The sequence below is a fragment of the Staurois parvus genome, unplaced genomic scaffold (genome assembly GCF_062004578.1).
Source record: "Staurois parvus isolate SC_StPar_1 unplaced genomic scaffold, SC_StPar_1.0 ptg000636l, whole genome shotgun sequence".
NCBI lineage: Eukaryota > Metazoa > Chordata > Amphibia > Anura > Ranidae > Staurois > Staurois parvus.
In genome coordinates this window covers 3,848,014-3,866,416 of record NW_028318432.1, presented here as the reverse complement: position 1 = coordinate 3,866,416, position 18,403 = coordinate 3,848,014, and the positions used below count along the sequence as shown (strand labels likewise).

General features: G+C 47.4%; 1 protein-coding gene across 4 annotated transcripts in view; it reads left to right on the top strand.

The window, feature by feature from the left end:
• The window catches only part of NEBL (nebulette), a 306,245-nt gene that overhangs the window by 228,905 nt on the left and 58,937 nt on the right, over positions 1 to 18,403 (top strand). For 2 of the 4 annotated variants that reach the window (XM_089693738.1, XM_089693737.1), the window contains exons 6-7: positions 16,638 to 16,739; positions 17,684 to 17,785. The exons of the other annotated variants lie outside the window; for them this stretch is intronic. In XM_089693738.1, coding sequence (XP_089549864.1) covers positions 16,638 to 16,739; positions 17,684 to 17,785 — 204 coding nt within the window. The remainder of the gene's footprint in view (positions 1 to 16,637; positions 16,740 to 17,683; positions 17,786 to 18,403) is intronic. 4 annotated transcript variants of the gene reach the window in all.

Sequence of the window (18,403 nt, the reverse complement as noted above, 5' to 3'; positions counted from 1 at the left end):
CAGGCAATAGGGGATCATGGAGCCCCTGTGTCCTTGCCCAAACTCAAACAAGCCTATGAAAAAGGTACCAGGGGCATCTCATGGGGCCCCATAGTGACCCCGGGCCCTCGGGCAGTGCCCGAGTTTCCAAATGGTCAGTCTGCCCCTGGATCTATAGCTTTATATCCCACATGGAAGAAAAATATATTTGAAATATATTTTAAAAATATTCTTCCCAAATATATTGACATATATTTGAAATGCTACAATGTTGGCCATATTCAATATATTTTGAAATATATTTCAATAAATATATATATATACTGTATATTTATATTGTATGTTGAAATGCGTTTTTATTACAAAATATATGAAAATATTTTTTAAAATACATTTCAAATATACTGTTTGTCTTTAAAAATACAAATCTACATCAGTGATCTCCCTCAGACTGGCCTTGCAGCATTGTCATTGACCTCCTCTCAGGTGCACCATGCAGGGCTCAGTCAGGCAGTCCTCTCCAGGTTCGGGCTTGGCAGTTCTGGTTTCATCCTATATTTTCCTCTCTACAGTCCACACATGTCTGACTCCTTCCATGATCCCCGTCCTGGTGGCGTTCATGCTCTTGACTCCTCTCCAGATTCCCCCTCTGCAGACATGATACAAGACAAGAGGTGGTCAGAGATTGTGGACATGATACAGGAGATGGTTAGAGGCTGCGGACAGGATACAGGAGATGGTTAGAGGCTGCGGACAGGATGCAGGAGATGGTTAGTGGCTGCAGGCATGATACAGGAGATGGTTAAAGGCTGTGGACGGGATACAGGAGAAGGGTAAAGGCTTTGGACAGGATACAGGAGATGATTGAAGGCTGCAGACAGGATCCAGGAGATGGTTAGAGGCTGCAGACAGGATACAGGAGATGATTAGAGGCTTCAGATATGATACAGGAGATGGTTAGAGGCCACAGACAGGATACAGTAGATGGTTAGAGACCGAGGATGTGATACAGGAGATAATTGAGGCTGCAGACAGGATACAGGAGATGGTTAAAGGCTGCAGACAGGATACAGGAGATAGCCAAAGACATCTGTGATTATTTAAAATCTCACCAGGCGCTGCTGTTCTTGTCTGGTAACTGCTGTGCCTCCTCAGTCCTCAAGTATGGACATCACATAGCAGCCATGGATGGATGGATGGTGCAGGGATCTGGTCTCCTGGACTCTGTGTGGCCATGCTTACAGTGGCATGGTGGTAGGAGTCCCCACAGGCTCTAGCTATGGTGCGGGCCAGGGTCCGGTCTCTGGGGCGTGAGGCATGCCCACTGATGTGCTGCCAAGTGCCAACTGCCATCCATTAAAAAGTGGTGCTAAGCGCCATGACATCATTGACTCACTGCGCTTGCGCCAGCTCGGCCGAAAATGTGCGAACATGTACGAGCTTGTCCGTGGCCAGTCGGCTTTGTAACTGCTCATGTGCAGTTCCAGTGTCGGCCCGCAACCAAGAACGGCTGCTGTCCGTAACTGACATTTACAGACAGCCCGTAAATGGGTTGAAATTAAAATAGGATTTCAGTGCTGGTCAGGATGACCAGAAGCTGTAAGGGCAATAAATCTTCACTACTAAGGCCACTAAACAAACTTTTCCTACTAGACAGTCTACAAAGAGGATGTGTAAGTAATGATGCTGAAGTCTCCTCCTGTATGTCTGATTTCAGCTCCTCTATACTGGAAATGTCACAGAGGGTACAGAGTCAGTGTCAACTCTAACCTCTGCAGTCCTTAAAGTGTTACTAAACCTCGGACTCTGCATTCGCTATATCTGGTCTCCCACAGTACACAAAACATGGAAATGCAATTATGTTAGTAAATATAAACTGCTAAATACCTTTTCTCATCAGCAGTATATAGCAGTCTTGTGACTTATATCAGTGTCCAGCTGAGCACTGGTTAAATCTTGTACGAGGAGTTTTCATTCTTCTTTGAGTGCCCTATGAGATTGCATAACCCCTGACCCTCTGTCTGGATCAGAGACGACAGGATCAAACATCCTTTTTACACAATGTGGAGGATTAACCCCTTAAATTACACAGTGATTATAACAAGTATGCTTTCCTGCATATACAGACTGATTTTACTGTTGTAAGTTTAGTAACACTTTAATGATTTTTTGGATTTGTTACCTCCATATGCAAGGGTGTATTTACCACAAGGCAAACAAGGCATTTGCCTAGGGTGGCATTTTTTAGGGGGCAGCACTGCTCCCTGGAAGAAGGTACATATGCAGCATGGGGACCAGGTGGGATCTGAGAGAGGCTGTGGGCTGCATGATGGTGCATGCAGGGCTCGACTTTTGTTCCCGGGGATGTCCAGAGCTGTAAAGGTGAGTGTCTTTCTCTCTGTTGCTGGGGGTGGGGGGTGGGAGTGTGTTAGTGAAAGGCTTTCTCGGGTGGGGTGATGGGGCAGGGGTTGTTGTTGGTCACTGTCAGGCTCTCTCTGCGGGGGTGGGGGGAGGAGGACCATCTGATTTTTGCACCCAACAGATTTTCTGCACTGTAAATGCCTCAACAGCCCCCCAATGGGGTCCTCTTCTACCCCCAGGCCCCATAGCAGCCGCATGTGCTGTTATTACACCATGGACAACATAAAAAACATTAAATGGTGCCCATAAAGCCCCAGTGTTCTCACTCTGCCATTATAAATTTCCCATAAAGTTCACATTGAATAGGTTAGCTATAGTTTAAATTAGCATTTTAATGGCGAGCACAGCACGGGCTGTTCAGCACGTAATAAGTAATTTCAGTGGATAATAAGAACTTTTCTAGTAAGTTCATTCAGCTCTGAGCAGCATGTCTAATCTTTCCTGGTCATTAGCAAGACTCACTTAATTAGTTTAGAAAAGATTTATGTTTGTTTTATTCATTCCTGTATATTAGGAGCTGAGACACTTTGACACAATTAGGCCTTGTTCACACAGACGTTAAAGGGATACTCTGAGTGCAATCCCAAGAGCTGCCAAGGGCCCCCCTTATATTACATTTAAAGATGTGTACTAAGACAAACAGCTTTGTGTACCCCAGAGCTTAGAGATGTGTTACCGTCACTTTACACTTTGTCACAATTAGAGATGAGCGAAGAAATGAAAAATTCGATTCGACTGATTCGGCGAATTCGTGGACAATATTCGATTCGAGTCGAATAAATTCGCTGTGAATTTAACTTAAAAAAGGGTGTTTCTAGGCTTCAGAGAGACTTAATATTAGTGCAGAACACTGTACCTTTAATGTAAATGCCCTTGGAGTCTGCTGGGGAAGAGAAATAATACTGTCTGTCAGTATGACATGCAGATGAGTGCCGTCGATCTTAGAATCACTGCACACTTCACTCCTTTGGCCAGTCACGGGGCCAAAACCAGTGTTTGGAGCCACAGTGTGGCGGTGGAGGCAGCAGCAATGGGAGGCCATACAGCAACCTATGACAAAATGGAAACCAGCAGGAGCGTGAGGAGACCTGAAAGTGGCACATGGCAGAGTGGGAGCAATGGGAGGCGGTACAGGGACCCAGGTCACACTGTGGGCCCAGCAGCAGCGTGACCAGGCGGTACGGGGGCCCATGGCCGATATGGGGCTTGGTGGCACCTATGGAAGGCCTGTAATCTGCCAGCAACCTATGACAAAATGGACAACCGCAGGAGTGTGAGGAGATTTCAAAGTGGCACATGGCAGAGTGGAAGCAATGGGAGGCCGTACAGGGACCCAGGTCACACTGTGGGACCAGCATCAGCGTGAACAGGCGGTACGGGGGCCCATGGCCGATTTGACCTCATTCATCCCATAGTCCTGCCGACTCACGAATAGCGTGGCCTCCTCAAAGGGCCTGAGCAAGCGCAGGTGTCACACATGAGCTGACAATGGCTGACATCTAAGTTACACAGGGAGTACCTTTATCCGCTTTTAACATCAGGAAATCTGTGATGGCCTTTAGCTGTTCGTAAAGGCGGTCTAACATATGTAGGGTTGAATTACACCTTGTTGCAACGTCACAGCATGAGGAGTCGGTACGGGGGCCCATGGCAGATTACATGTCTGGCAGCAGCAATGGGAGGCCCGTAATCTGCCAGCACCCTATGTCAAAAAATTTAACACACCAGCAGTGTGAAGAGACCTGAAAGTGGCACATGGCAGCAGAGTGTGGCGATGGAGACAGCAGCAATGGGAGGCCGTACAGGGACCCATGAGAGACTCTGGACTTGGCAGCAGCATGAGGAGGCGGTATATAGGGGCCCATGGCAGATTAGGGGCCTGGCAGCAGCTATGTGAGGCCCGTAATCTGCCTGCACCCTATGTCAAAAAATTAAACACACCAGCAGTGTGAAGAGACCTGAAAGTGGCACATGGCAGCAGAGTGTGGCGATGGAGACAGCAGCAATGGGAGGCCGTACAGGGACCCATGACAGACTCTAGACTTGGCAGCAGCATGAGGAGGCGGTATATAGGGGCCCATGGCAGATTAGGGGCCTGGCAGCAGCTATGTGAGGCCCGTAATCTGCCTGCACCCTATGTCAAAAAATTTAACACACCAGCAGTGTGAAGAGACCTGAAAGTGGCACATGGCAGCAGAGTGTGGCGATGGAGACAGCAGCAATGGGAGGCCGTACAGGGACCCATGAGAGACTCTAGACTTGGCAGCAGCATGAGGAGGCGGTATATAGGGGCCCATGGCAGATTAGGGGCCTGGCAGCAGCTATGTGAGGCCCGTAATCTGCCTGCACCCTATGTCAAAAAATTAAACACACCAGCAGTGTGAAGAGACCTGAAAGTGGCACATGGCAGCAGAGTGTGGCGATGGAGACAGCAGCAATGGGAGGCCGTACAGGGACCCATGAGAGACTCTGGACTTGGCAGCAGCATGAGGAGGCGGTATATAGGGGCCCATGGCAGATTAGGGGCCTGGCAGCAGCTATGTGAGGCCCGTAATCTGCCTGCACCCTATGTCAAAAAATTTAACACACCAGCAGTGTGAAGAGACCTGAAAGTGGCACATGGCAGCAGAGTGTGGCGATGGAGACAGCAGCAATGGGAGGCCGTACAGGGACCCATGAGAGACTCTGGACTTGGCAGCAGCATGAGGAGGCGGTATATAGGGGCCCATGGCAGATTAGGGGCCTGGCAGCAGCTATGTGAGGCCCGTAATCTGCCTGCACCCTATGTCAAAAAATTTAACACACCAGCAGTGTGAAGAGACCTGAAAGTGGCACATGGCAGCAGAGTGTGGCGATGGAGACAGCAGCAATGGGAGGCCGTACAGGGACCCATGAGAGACTCTGGACTTGGCAGCAGCATGAGGAGGCGGTATATAGGGGCCCATGGCAGATTAGGGGCCTGGCAGCAGCTATGTGAGGCCCGTAATCTGCCTGCACCCTATGTCAAAAAATTAAACACACCAGCAGTGTGAAGAGACCTGAAAGTGGCACATGGCAGCAGAGTGTGGCGATGGAGACAGCAGCAATGGGAGGCCGTACAGGGACCCATGAGAGACTCTAGACTTGGCAGCAGCATGAGGAGGCGGTATATAGGGGCCCATGGCAGATTAGGGGCCTGGCAGCAGCTATGTGAGGCCCGTAATCTGCCTGCACCCTATGTCAAAAAATTAAACACACCAGCAGTGTGAAGAGACCTGAAAGTGGCACATGGCAGAGTGTGGCGATGGAGACAGCAGCAATGGGAGGCCGTACAGGGACCCATGACAGACTCTAGACTTGGCAGCAGCATGAGGAGGCGGTATATAGGGGCCCATGGCAGATTAGGGGCCTGGCAGCAGCTATGTGAGGCCCGTAATCTGCCTGCACCCTATGTCAAAAAATTAAACACACCAGCAGTGTGAAGAGACCTGAAAGTGGCACATGGCAGCAGAGTGTGGCGATGGAGACAGCAGCAATGGGAGGCCGTACAGGGACCCATGAGAGACTCTAGACTTGGCAGCAGCATGAGGAGGCGGTATATAGGGGCCCATGGCAGATTAGGGGCCTGGCAGCAGCTATGTGAGGCCCGTAATCTGCCTGCACCCTATGTCAAAAAATTTAACACACCAGCAGTGTGAAGAGACCTGAAAGTGGCACATGGCAGCAGAGTGTGGCGATGGAGACAGCAGCAATGGGAGGCCGTACAGGGACCCATGAGAGACTCTAGACTTGGCAGCAGCATGAGGAGGCGGTATATAGGGGCCCATGGCAGATTAGGGGCCTGGCAGCAGCTATGTGAGGCCCGTAATCTGCCTGCACCCTATGTCAAAAAATTAAACACACCAGCAGTGTGAAGAGACCTGAAAGTGGCACATGGCAGCAGAGTGTGGCGATGGAGACAGCAGCAATGGGAGGCCGTACAGGGACCCATGACAGACTCTAGACTTGGCAGCAGCATGAGGAGGCGGTATATAGGGGCCCATGGCAGATTAGGGGCCTGGCAGCAGCTATGTGAGGCCCGTAATCTGCCTGCACCCTATGTCAAAAAATTTAACACACCAGCAGTGTGAAGAGACCTGAAAGTGGCACATGGCAGCAGAGTGTGGCGATGGAGACAGCAGCAATGGGAGGCCGTACAGGGACCCATGACAGACTCTAGACTTGGCAGCAGCATGAGGAGGCGGTATATAGGGGCCCATGGCAGATTAGGGGCCTGGCAGCAGCTATGTGAGGCCCGTAATCTGCCTGCACCCTATGTCAAAAAATTTAACACACCAGCAGTGTGAAGAGACCTGAAAGTGGCACATGGCAGCAGAGTGTGGCGATGGAGACAGCAGCAATGGGAGGCCGTACAGGGACCCATGACAGACTCTAGACTTGGCAGCAGCATGAGGAGGCGGTATATAGGGGCCCATGGCAGATTAGGGGCCTGGCAGCAGCTATGTGAGGCCCGTAATCTGCCTGCACCCTATGTCAAAAAATTTAACACACCAGCAGTGTGAAGAGACCTGAAAGTGGCACATGGCAGCAGAGTGTGGCGATGGAGACAGCAGCAATGGGAGGCCGTACAGGGACCCATGAGAGACTCTGGACCTGGCAGCAGCATGAGGAAGCGGTATATAGGGGCCTATGGCAGATTAGGGGCCTGGCAGCAGCTATAGGAGGCCCATAATCTGCCAGCACCCTATGTCAAAAAATTCAACACACCAGCAGTGTGTGAGGAGACCTCAAAGTGGCACATGTTTGAGGCATGATTCATGGCGGATTTAGTCAGTTGTGTCAGGAACTGGTGGTTTGAAATCCAGACTAATCCACGCCTGATTCATTTTCACAAACGTGAGTCTCTCCACACTTTGGGTGGACAGTCGTGTCCTCCGCGGAGTTACAATACCTCCTGCCGCACTAAACACGCGCTCCGATGCCACGCTACTGGCCGGGCATGACAGCCTTTCAAGGGCAAATTCAGCTAGTTGGGGCCAAAGGTCAAGTTTCGTTGCCCAGTAGTCAAGGGGATTGTCTACCTCGGTTGGCAGGGTGCTGTCCAAGTAGGCCCAAGCCTGTTGTTTGAGCTCCTGCTCCAGGTCCACCTGATGCTGCTGCTGCTGCTGCGGCTGGTTAGTAGTTTCCTCACTGCGCTGGTGAAGAAAGCTACTCATCATCGACTGCAGACTGAGGCAGCCACTGCTGGTGGAGCTGCCACTGCTCCTACCACCCCACCCCTCCCCTGCTGCCATGCCAGCGGAACGCGAGCGCACAGGGCCCACAGTGTCTGAGGATGGACGTTGGCGCACAAAGGCAGAGACCAACTGACTACATAGGTGGTTTTTATAGTACGTAATTTTGGCCTCCCTCTCAGCAGGTGTGAAAAAGGCCACCATTTTGGACCGGTAGCGAGGGTCCAACAAGGTGGACAGCCAAAAGTCATCCCTCTGTCTGATGGTTATTATTCGGCTGTCGCTACGCAAGCAACCGAGCATGCTATGGGCCATTTGTGCCAAGGAATGCGAGGGACTCCCTGCCTCCATCTCCACAGCATACTGCCACGGTGCGTCTGGGTCCTCTGTCTCCTCCTCCTCCTCCTCTACCAGATGCTCCTGCTCCTCCACTCCTGTCCGCTGAGTGGAAAAACCACCCATTTCACTCAATAATTCCTGAGCACAAATGTCCTCCTCTACCTCCTCCTCTTCTTCCTGTCCTGCCCCCACAGGGGTCATGTGGCGTTGACATCTGTGCGCCACGTCTACCGCACCCTGACCAGCCATTGTTAACAGCATTTGTTCCAGGACGTGCAACAGAGGAATGACGTCGTTCATCCCATAGTCCTGCCGACTCACGAATAGCGTGGCCTCCTCAAAGGGCCTGAGCAAGCGGCAGGTGTCACGCATGAGCTGCCAATGGCTGACATCTAAGTTACACAGGGGAGTACCTTTATCCGCTTGTAACATCAGGAAATCGGTGATGGCCTTTCACTGCTCGTAAAGGCGGTCTAACATGTGTAGGGTTGAATTCCACCTTGTTGCAACGTCGCAGATCAGGCGATGCTGTGGAATTCCGTTCTGCCGCTGCAGCTCAATGAGGGTGTTCTTTGCGGTGTAGGAATGGCTGAAATGCATGCACAGTTTACGTGACATTTTAAGGATGTCTTGCAGTGGGATGGTGGATTTTAGGAACCGCTTGACAACCAGATTGAACACGTGAGCCATGCATGGCGCATGGCACAACCTTCCTTGACGCAGAGCAGACACCATGTTCTTTCCGTTGTCAGTCAACATGGTTCCGATTTTTAGTTTGCGCGGAGACAGCCATCTGTCGATTTCTCTGTTCATTACACTCAGCAGTTCCTCCCCTGTGTGACTACGTTCGCCAAGGCATACCAGGTGCAGCACAGCGTGACACCGTTGCGCCCTGCACATGTGATATGCCGGTCGGGTAATGGGACTTGGCACGGGGGTGGCGGCTGAGGACACGGCGGAAAAAGAGGTGGTAGAGGCGGACATGCTTGCTGGACCAAGGACGTGCAAACGTGGAGGCAAAAGCGTCGTGACCTGTCCAAGTTGCTGGTGCGGCTGTGCCGGCACCACGTTCACCCAGTGGGCCGTAAATGACATGTACTGTCCCTGACCGTAGTTACAGCTCCACACGTCGGCGCTGCCGTGCACTTTGGCAGAGACCGACATGCTCAAAGACTGGCCCACCATCTCTTCTACATGTGAATGCAGGGCTGGCACTGCCTTTTGGGCAAAGAAATGACGGCTTGGCACTCTCCACCGCGGCGCGGCACAAGCCATCATTTCTCGGAAAGGTGCTGAGTCCACCAGTTGGAAAGGGAGGGACTGCAGCACCAGCAACTTGGACAGGAGGACGTTCAGCTTTTGCACCGTCGGGTGCGTGCTCGCAAACTGTTGTCTCTTGGATACGGATTCCAAGAAAGACTGTTGACGGAATCCGAGAAGAGGAGTAGCAGGAGAAGGAGCATCTGAACGAGCGGAAGATGCCAATGAGCGACAACTCCCCTCAGCAGAGGTGTTGGAGCCTTGACTGGCTGATAGAGGGCGATTGACGACGTCGGGTGACGGAGCAAGTAACGGAGCGGGTGATGGAGCGGGGGCTGGGGCAGGCAGAACCGCCGTATGTTTATCACGGTTTTCCCAGGCCACCGAATGGTGACGCTGCATATGCTGACGCAACGCTGTAGTCCCAACATGGGCCCCCTGGCCACGCTTGCATTTCTGGCCACATAGTCGACATACGGCTACGTTTACTTCCTCGGGCGGCTTGAGGAAAAATTGCCACACCACCGAGTAGGAAACTTTGCCCCCGCTACTCTTCACTGGCTGACTGCTACTTCCTCCGTGCGCACCGGCACCACTACTGGCCGTGGTGGTAGGCTGCAGTGGAGCTGGTGCTCTACTCCGTGGACGTTTGGCTCCACTGACACTGATGCGACCCTGCTGCTGTCTCCTGGGCAACCCACCGACTGTTTTGCTCGCTGCCAAGCTGCCACCCTCTTCTCCTGATGATGCGGAAGAAATTGCCTGATGACGACGAGGCTGCCAAGTGCGATCAACCTCCTCATCATCAAGTAGGGTCTCCGCCTCACTACTAGCCCCCTCGGCTGCGTCTGGGTCAGGAGACAGACCTGTCTCTAGACCGGCTACCGAGCCACTCTCCTCGCCAGTACTTGTTCGCTTGGCTGCTGAAAAGGCCGATGTCTCCCCCCGTTCCTGACCGCCCTCTGTTAGCTCTTCCTCACTGTACAGTGGGGCTGAGCCCACAGCATGCGATACTTCGCTTGGTGAGGGAACAGCAAAGGACAGGGGCAGGTAGAGGACACGTGATTTCAGTGGGCTTGGTCCCGGGCCATGCCAACTAACGGTTGTGTCTGACGTACCCACCGACCGTTGGCTGTAGGTGTCAGAGGTGACCTGGGAAGAGGAAGACGACCGAGCCAACCAATCAATGACGGCAGGGTTGTCGGTGGAGACACGACCGCTGGATGACACCGGGAGCACTGGCCTCTGGCTGCGAATACTGCTGCCTCGACCCCTTCCTCTGCTGCCACGTCTGCTCGCTCCTAAAACATTGCCTCCTCTGCCACTCCTCTGCATGTTGTCTGACATACTATTTAATTCAACGATTAGGTGTCCCTGAGTAACAATTCTCTGGCACTCAGTAACAATTCTGTCTGTCCCTGAGTAACAATTCTCTGGCACTCAGTAACAATTCTGTGTCTGTGCGAGTAACAATTCTGTGTCTGTGCAAGTAACAATTTTGTGTCTGTGCGAGTAACAATTCTCTGGCACTCAGTAACAATTCTGTCTGTCCCTGAGTAACAATTCTCTGGCACTCAGTAACAATTCTGTCTGTCCCTGAGTAACAATTCTCTGGCACTCAGTAACAATTCTGTCTGTCCCTGAGTAACAATTCTCTGGCACTCAGTAACAATTCTGTCTGTCCCTGAGTATGAATTCTGTGGCCCTGAGTAACAATTCTGTGTCTGTGCGAGTAACAATTCTGTGTCTGTGCAAGTAACAATTTTGTGTCTGTGCGAGTAACAATTCTCTGGCACTCAGTAACAATTCTGTCTGTCCCTGAGTAACAATTCTCTGGCACTCAGTAACAATTCTGTCTGTCCCTGAGTAACAATTCTCTGGCACTCAGTAACAATTCTGTCTGTCCCTGAGTATGAATTCTGTGGCCCTGAGTAACAATTCTGTGTCTGTGCGAGTAACAATTCTGTGTCTGTGCAAGTAACAATTTTGTGTCTGTGCGAGTAACAATTCTCTGGCACTCAGTAACAATTCTGTCTGTCCCTGAGTAACAATTCTCTGGCACTCAGTAACAATTCTGTCTGTCCCTGAGTATGAATTCTGTGGCCCTGAGTAACAATTCTGTGTCTGTGCGAGTAACAATTCTGTGTCTGTGCAAGTAACAATTTTGTGTCTGTGCGAGTAACAATTCTCTGGCACTCAGTAACAATTCTGTCTGTCCCTGAGTAACAATTCTCTGGCACTCAGTAACAATTCTGTCTGTCCCTGAGTAACAATTCTCTGGCACTCAGTAACAATTCTGTCTGTCCCTGAGTAACAATTCTCTGGCACTCAGTAACAATTCTGTCTGTCCCTGAGTAACAATTCTCTGGCACTCAGTAACAATTCTGTCTGTCCCTGAGTAACAATTCTCTGGCACTCAGTAACAATTCTGTGTCTGTGCGAGTAACAATTCTGTGTCTGTGCAAGTAACAATTTTGTGTCTGTGCGAGTAACAATTCTCTGGCACTCAGTAACAATTCTGTCTGTCCCTGAGTAACAATTCTCTGGCACTCAGTAACAATTCTGTCTGTCCCTGAGTATGAATTCTGTGGCCCTGAGTAACAATTCTGTGTCTGTGCGAGTAACAATTCTGTGTCTGTGCAAGTAACAATTTTGTGTCTGTGCGAGTAACAATTCTCTGGCACTCAGTAACAATTCTGTCTGTCCCTGAGTAACAATTCTCTGGCACTCAGTAACAATTCTGTCTGTCCCTGAGTAACAATTCTCTGGCACTCAGTAACAATTCTGTCTGTCCCTGAGTAACAATTCTCTGGCACTCAGTAACAATTCTGTGTCTGTGCGAGTAACAATTCTGTGTCTGTGCAAGTAACAATTTTGTGTCTGTGCGAGTAACAATTCTCTGGCACTCAGTAACAATTCTGTCTGTCCCTGAGTAACAATTCTCTGGCACTCAGTAACAATTCTGTCTGTCCCTGAGTAACAATTCTCTGGCACTCAGTAACAATTCTGTCTATCCCTGAGTATGAATTCTGTGGCCCTGAGTAACAATTCTGTGTCTGTGCGAGTAACAATTCTGTGTCTGTGCAAGTAACAATTTTGTGTCTGTGCGAGTAACAATTCTCTGGCACTCAGTAACAATTCTGTCTGTCCCTGAGTAACAATTCTCTGGCACTCAGTAACAATTCTGTCTGTCCCTGAGTAACAATTCTCTGGCACTCAGTAACAATTCTGTCTGTCCCTGAGTAACAATTCTCTGGCACTCAGTAACAATTCTGTCTGTCCCTGAGTAACAATTCTCTGGCACTCAGTAACAATTCTGTCTGTCCCTGAGTAACAATTCTCTGGCACTCAGTAACAATTCTGTCTGTCCCTGAGTAACAATTCTCTGGCACTCAGTAACAATTCTGTCTGTCCCTGAGTAACAATTCTCTGGCACTCAGTAACAATTCTGTCTGTCCCTGAGTATGAATTCTGTGGCCCTGAGTAACAATTCTGTGTCTGTGCGAGTAACAATTCTGTGTCTGTGCAAGTAACAATTTTGTGTCTGTGCGAGTAACAATTCTCTGGCACTCAGTAACAATTCTGTCTGTCCCTGAGTAACAATTCTCTGGCACTCAGTAACAATTCTGTCTGTCCCTAAGTAACAATTCTCTGGCACTCAGTAACAATTCTGTCTGTCCCTGAGTATGAATTCTGTGGCCCTGAGTAACAATTCTGTGTCTGTGCGAGTAACAATTCTGTGTCTGTGCAAGTAACAATTTTGTGTCTGTGCGAGTAACAATTCTCTGGCACTCAGTAACAATTCTGTCTGTCCCTGAGTAACAATTCTCTGGCACTCAGTAACAATTCTGTCTGTCCCTGAGTAACAATTCTCTGGCACTCAGTAACAATTCTGTCTATCCCTGAGTATGAATTCTGTGGCCCTGAGTAACAATTCTGTGTCTGTGCGAGTAACAATTCTGTGTCTGTGCAAGTAACAATTTTGTGTCTGTGCGAGTAACAATTCTCTGGCACTCAGTAACAATTCTGTCTGTCCCTGAGTAACAATTCTCTGGCACTCAGTAACAATTCTGTCTGTCCCTGAGTAACAATTCTCTGGCACTCAGTAACAATTCTGTCTGTCCCTGAGTAACAATTCTCTGGCACTCAGTAACAATTCTGTCTGTCCCTGAATAACAATTCTCTGGCACTCAGTAACAATTCTGTCTGTCCCTGAGTATGAATTCTGTGGCCCTGAGTAACAATTCTGTGTCTGTGCGAGTAACAATTCTGTGTCTGTGCAAGTAACAATTTTGTGTCTGTGCGAGTAACAATTCTCTGGCACTCAGTAACAATTCTGTCTGTCCCTGAGTAACAATTCTCTGGCACTCAGTAACAATTCTGTCTGTCCCTGAGTATGAATTCTGTGGCCCTGAGTAACAATTCTGTGTCTGTGCGAGTAACAATTCTGTGTCTGTGCAAGTAACAATTTTGTGTCTGTGCGAGTAACAATTCTCTGGCACTCAGTAACAATTCTGTCTGTCCCTGAGTAACAATTCTCTGGCACTCAGTAACAATTCTGTCTGTCCCTGAGTAACAATTCTCTGGCACTCAGTAACAATTCTGTCTGTCCCTGAGTAACAATTCTCTGGCACTCAGTAACAATTCTGTCTGTCCCTGAGTAACAATTCTCTGGCACTCAGTAACAATTCTGTCTGTCCCTGAGTAACAATTCTGTCTGTCCCTGAGAATGAATTCTGTGGCCCTGAGTAAGAATTCTCTGGCACTCAGTAACAATTCTGTCTGTCCCTGAGTAACAATTCTCTGGCACTCAGTAACAATTCTGTCTGTCCCTGAGTAAAAATTCTGTGGCCCTAATAACGTTTCTGTGGCCCTAAGTAACAATTCTCTGGCACTGAGTAACAATTCTGTCTGTCCCTGAGTATGAATTCTGTGGCCCTAACTAGCGTTTCTTTGTCCCTAAATAACGATTCTGTGGCCCTCATTAACAAGTCTGTGTCCCTGAGTAATGGTTCTCTGTCCCTAAGTAACTTCTCTCTGTCCCCAATTCTCGTTTCTGTGGCCCTAACTCTGTCCCTGTCCCTAGTACAGAGCGGTCTGCCTCTGTTCAATGACTGCAGGCAAATGAAGATTTCCAAAATGGCCGCTATATATACCTCGACCATTACACAGTGCTGGCTGGCTGGCTGCTGATTGGCTGATGCGATCACATGTCGTTGAGGAATGCATTATGGGGCAGCGCGCCTTGTCTGCGCGCCTTCCCCGACATCCCCGCTCCGTCGCCGCACATGTCAGCCGCCATTTTCGGAAAAATTTCGATTCGCGCGTCCGAATTAGGCTGTTTTTCGGATTCGGCACGAATCGAAATTTTTCCGATATTCGACTCGAATTCCACTTCGGATACTTCGATTCGCTCATCTCTAGTCACAATGTTCATAGCGCTTTTGGTGCTTGATCTCATATTTTTTTTTCACAAAAGATTTATTGAATAGAGAAAAACATGGTCATATACATAAACATGGGTTACATTTGATTGATCTCATATTTTGACAATACGATCTTAAAGAGATCTCCAGTTGCTTGGAACTGTTTATCTTAAAGTGATATTAAAGCCATTTTTTTTTCATTAAAATAAAAAAGAATGTTATACTTACTTGATCTGTGCAACAATATTGCACAGAGCAGTCGCTTGTCTCCTCTTAGGCAGTCCCCCTCCGGTGCTGTCTGCTCCTTCTTCTTCAGAGTGTCTCCTCAGCAAACTGGGTGCTAAGTGGGCACCTGTGCAGGCACACTCCCTAGCATGGCTGTGTGCGTCTGTAGACACACACAGTGTCAGGAAGGCATTCCCCCCGCTCCCTCCTTACAGGAGTTTGACTGAGAGCAGCAAGAACTTGTACCTTCCACTGCTTACAGTGTCCTTTCTCCTTTAACAAATTCATTTAGCAATAAACAGCCCTAAATTTATGTCTGGCTTGAATCAGATGCTGCAGGATTAGTTACTGTTATTTTAAACTTTCCACTGGAAGAAGTTATGTGTTTATTACACAAAAAAGGTATGTAAATTGGTTTAGCACTTTAAAAAGAGCTACTTGCACCCAAACTTTGCAGTAAGAAAGAAAGAAAGAAAGAAAGACCACGAATATCTATACATGTATCACATTAAGCCAAACAGAAGAACTGGCAGGCCGGCTGGCAAGCATCATGGGCATATTATGATATACTGTACATGTCAATGGATCAGGTTCAATCAAGATGCCAGAAGTTGACCATGTAAGACTGAATATAGTCACAACATAAGAGTCCAGTTGCCAGTATGCATTCCTAAAAAAAAACATTTCAAATGGTAACAATAATAAAACCCAAAATTTAATCCAATAGTCAAACCTATCCAAGCGCTAGCCAAGAAAAAACATAAAAAGGGGGGAATAACAAAAAAAAAAATAAAAAAAGGGAAAAAAGGAAAGGGGGGGGGGGGGCTAGGGAACCTCCTGTCCCCTCAGTTTCTCTCAACGATGGCCACAAGGTTTGAGTAAAAGAGGCAACACTGAATTTTTGTAAATCTTCCGTGGTATGGTATGGTATTGTGATGGAGAAGGAACCATGCCTGGTCAGGAGTAAGCTGGTAGTCAGTAAATGTTTGGGCAATGCATTGGACCTCTGACCAAAAGTTCTGAAGTCAGTCACAGTACAAAAAAATATGTACCTGAAATAAATAAATAAATATGTAGTATGTCTCTGACAGCCTCGCCACACTTCCATCAGTGGTCCATGGAGTGAGGGAACATTTTGTATAGTTTTTCCATGGAGTCAGGTACCACCTCATTAATATCTTAGAATTTATTTCCTGGTGCTTAGTACATACGGAAACTTTAATATCCTGTCAATGTAGTCCTGCGTAAAAGAAAGTTGGAGATCACGCTCCCACTTGTCAAGAAACAGAGGCAAAATACCTAGGGGGAGCATTAAGGATGGAATGCATACAGTGGGGTAAATAATTATTTGATCCCCTGCAGATGTTGTAAGTTTTGTCCACTTACAAAGAAATAAAGGGTCTATAATTTTTATCATGAGTGTATTGTAAATGATAGAGACAGAAAATCAACCAAAAATAAAAAAAAAAAAACCATACAAATGTTATAAATTGAGTTGCAATTCAGTGAGTAAAAAAGGTATTTCATCCCCAAGCAAAACATGACTTAGTAATTGGACAAGATAGGAGCTAAAAAGCCTGGAAAAAAAAGACACATTTCAGGAGTGTTACCAGGACAATAAGCATTGGAATTGATAATTAATATTTTTGTGAAAAGGTTTAGAAAGTGATAAAAGTGATATTTTATTGATATATGGACACGTTGGGGTGCATCAACCCCTGACTTATTGTATGTCTTGGATATATATTAATTTTGGGTTCATTTTTGGTTTCAGATATCCTATAAAAGAGATGTACAGGATACACACAAATATACAGAAGTGGTGGACAGACCAGACATTCAGAAGGCTACAGAGATTTCAAAGATTATCAGCAATGTAAATACTAACCATGTTTTATATCTTACTGCACATATTAGATGAAGTATATGATCTCCTTAAAGAGGCTTTACAAACAAAGTGGGATAACCTATGCCATGGTTCTCTATAGGAATTATTGTATTTTCCATGGTCTGACTTCCGTGTGCTAAGCACTGAATAACTGGAGCTCCCAGTATTGTTTACATAAAGAGCTCTGGGTTATTCTATGAAGTGGGAGTTCCATTTAGAAGATTTCCATTTACAACTAAATGAAAACATTACCTTAAGAGGTTTAGCATCTTTGCATGCATACAAACATAAACCTACTGTGGATGATTTTCAGGCATTTCTTGGAATTGAGTTTAACTCTCATAAGCCCCACTGGGTGCCTATGGACATGGCAGCCAAAAACTTTCCAGGAATAATAACAGTTGGACAGGTTATTGTTTACATTAAGCTAAGCCAATGCAGGGGTTGTCCTTTTCTCTGCATACACATGTATGCTTGCCTAAATCACTTGAGGTATCTCCAGCAGTCATGAGTCCCTGGGCAACCCAAAGTTTGGGGAATGCGACATGAACATTTTTATCAGTGAAAAGCTGGATTCTTTAGTTTAGAGGGCAGTGAATAGACATAAGAGTCTATGGATTATGGGAAAATGCACAAAAACTAGCTAAGAGAGTTTAGCATATGACTAGTGGTAATTATGTACCCTGCAAAACTGTAGTGCTATCCATGAAATAATTGTTTATATGGGCTACTGACTTCCACGAGACAGCTGCATAGGCATTTTGTGCAATGGCCAGGTACTGCTGTGTGGACTGTGGATTCAGCACTGAAGAAGACCCTCCCAGGCTTCACAGGTCCTTAAAAAAGTGGTCAGTGGGTATTTGCACCAACACCCTTTGCCAGTCCATGTCTGAGGTTTACCATAACAATGAGTGTGTCTGCTTTTATTGTAGGTTGATTATAAGAAAGGCAGAGCGGAACTGACCAGGGAGCCTGTGGTTTTAGGAAGACCTGATTTTGAACATGCAAAGGAAGTGTCAAAGATGACCAGTCAGGTAAGATAATATCCTGATGTTTTGTAATAACCCACCCTCCTTGCTAAGACATTACACTGCGTTTAACCAAGATACAATATATAGGCCCCCTCTGGTATTTGGGACACTTGGCATTCTGCCCATCTCTGCAGACATACAGTTGTGTTCAAAATAATAGCAGTCAGACATCACTAACCTGATCAATCACTGTTTTTGATAGAAATTATATTTCTACATGGCAAATAATTTACTAGCAGGTGTAGTAGAGTAATAGAAATCCAACAGACCCAACAGTCATAACATGCATGCTGCTGATTCTGTGTAGTTGAATCACTAATTGAAAGGGGCATGTTCAAAATAATAGCAGTGTGGAGTTCTATTAGTGAAGTCATTCATACTTTGAAAAACAGGTGGCAATTATTGCCCTTATTTAGGGAAGGAAGGCAGCAAATGTTGTACATGCTGGTTACAGTGTATTACTCTCTGAAATTCTGAGGAAAATGGGTCGTTCCAGACATTGTTCAGAAGAACAGCGTACCTTGATTAAAAAGTTGATTGGAGAGGGAAAAACATATAAAGAAGTGCAGAAAATGATAGGCTGCTCAGCTAAAATGATTGCAAATGCTTTAAAATGGCAAC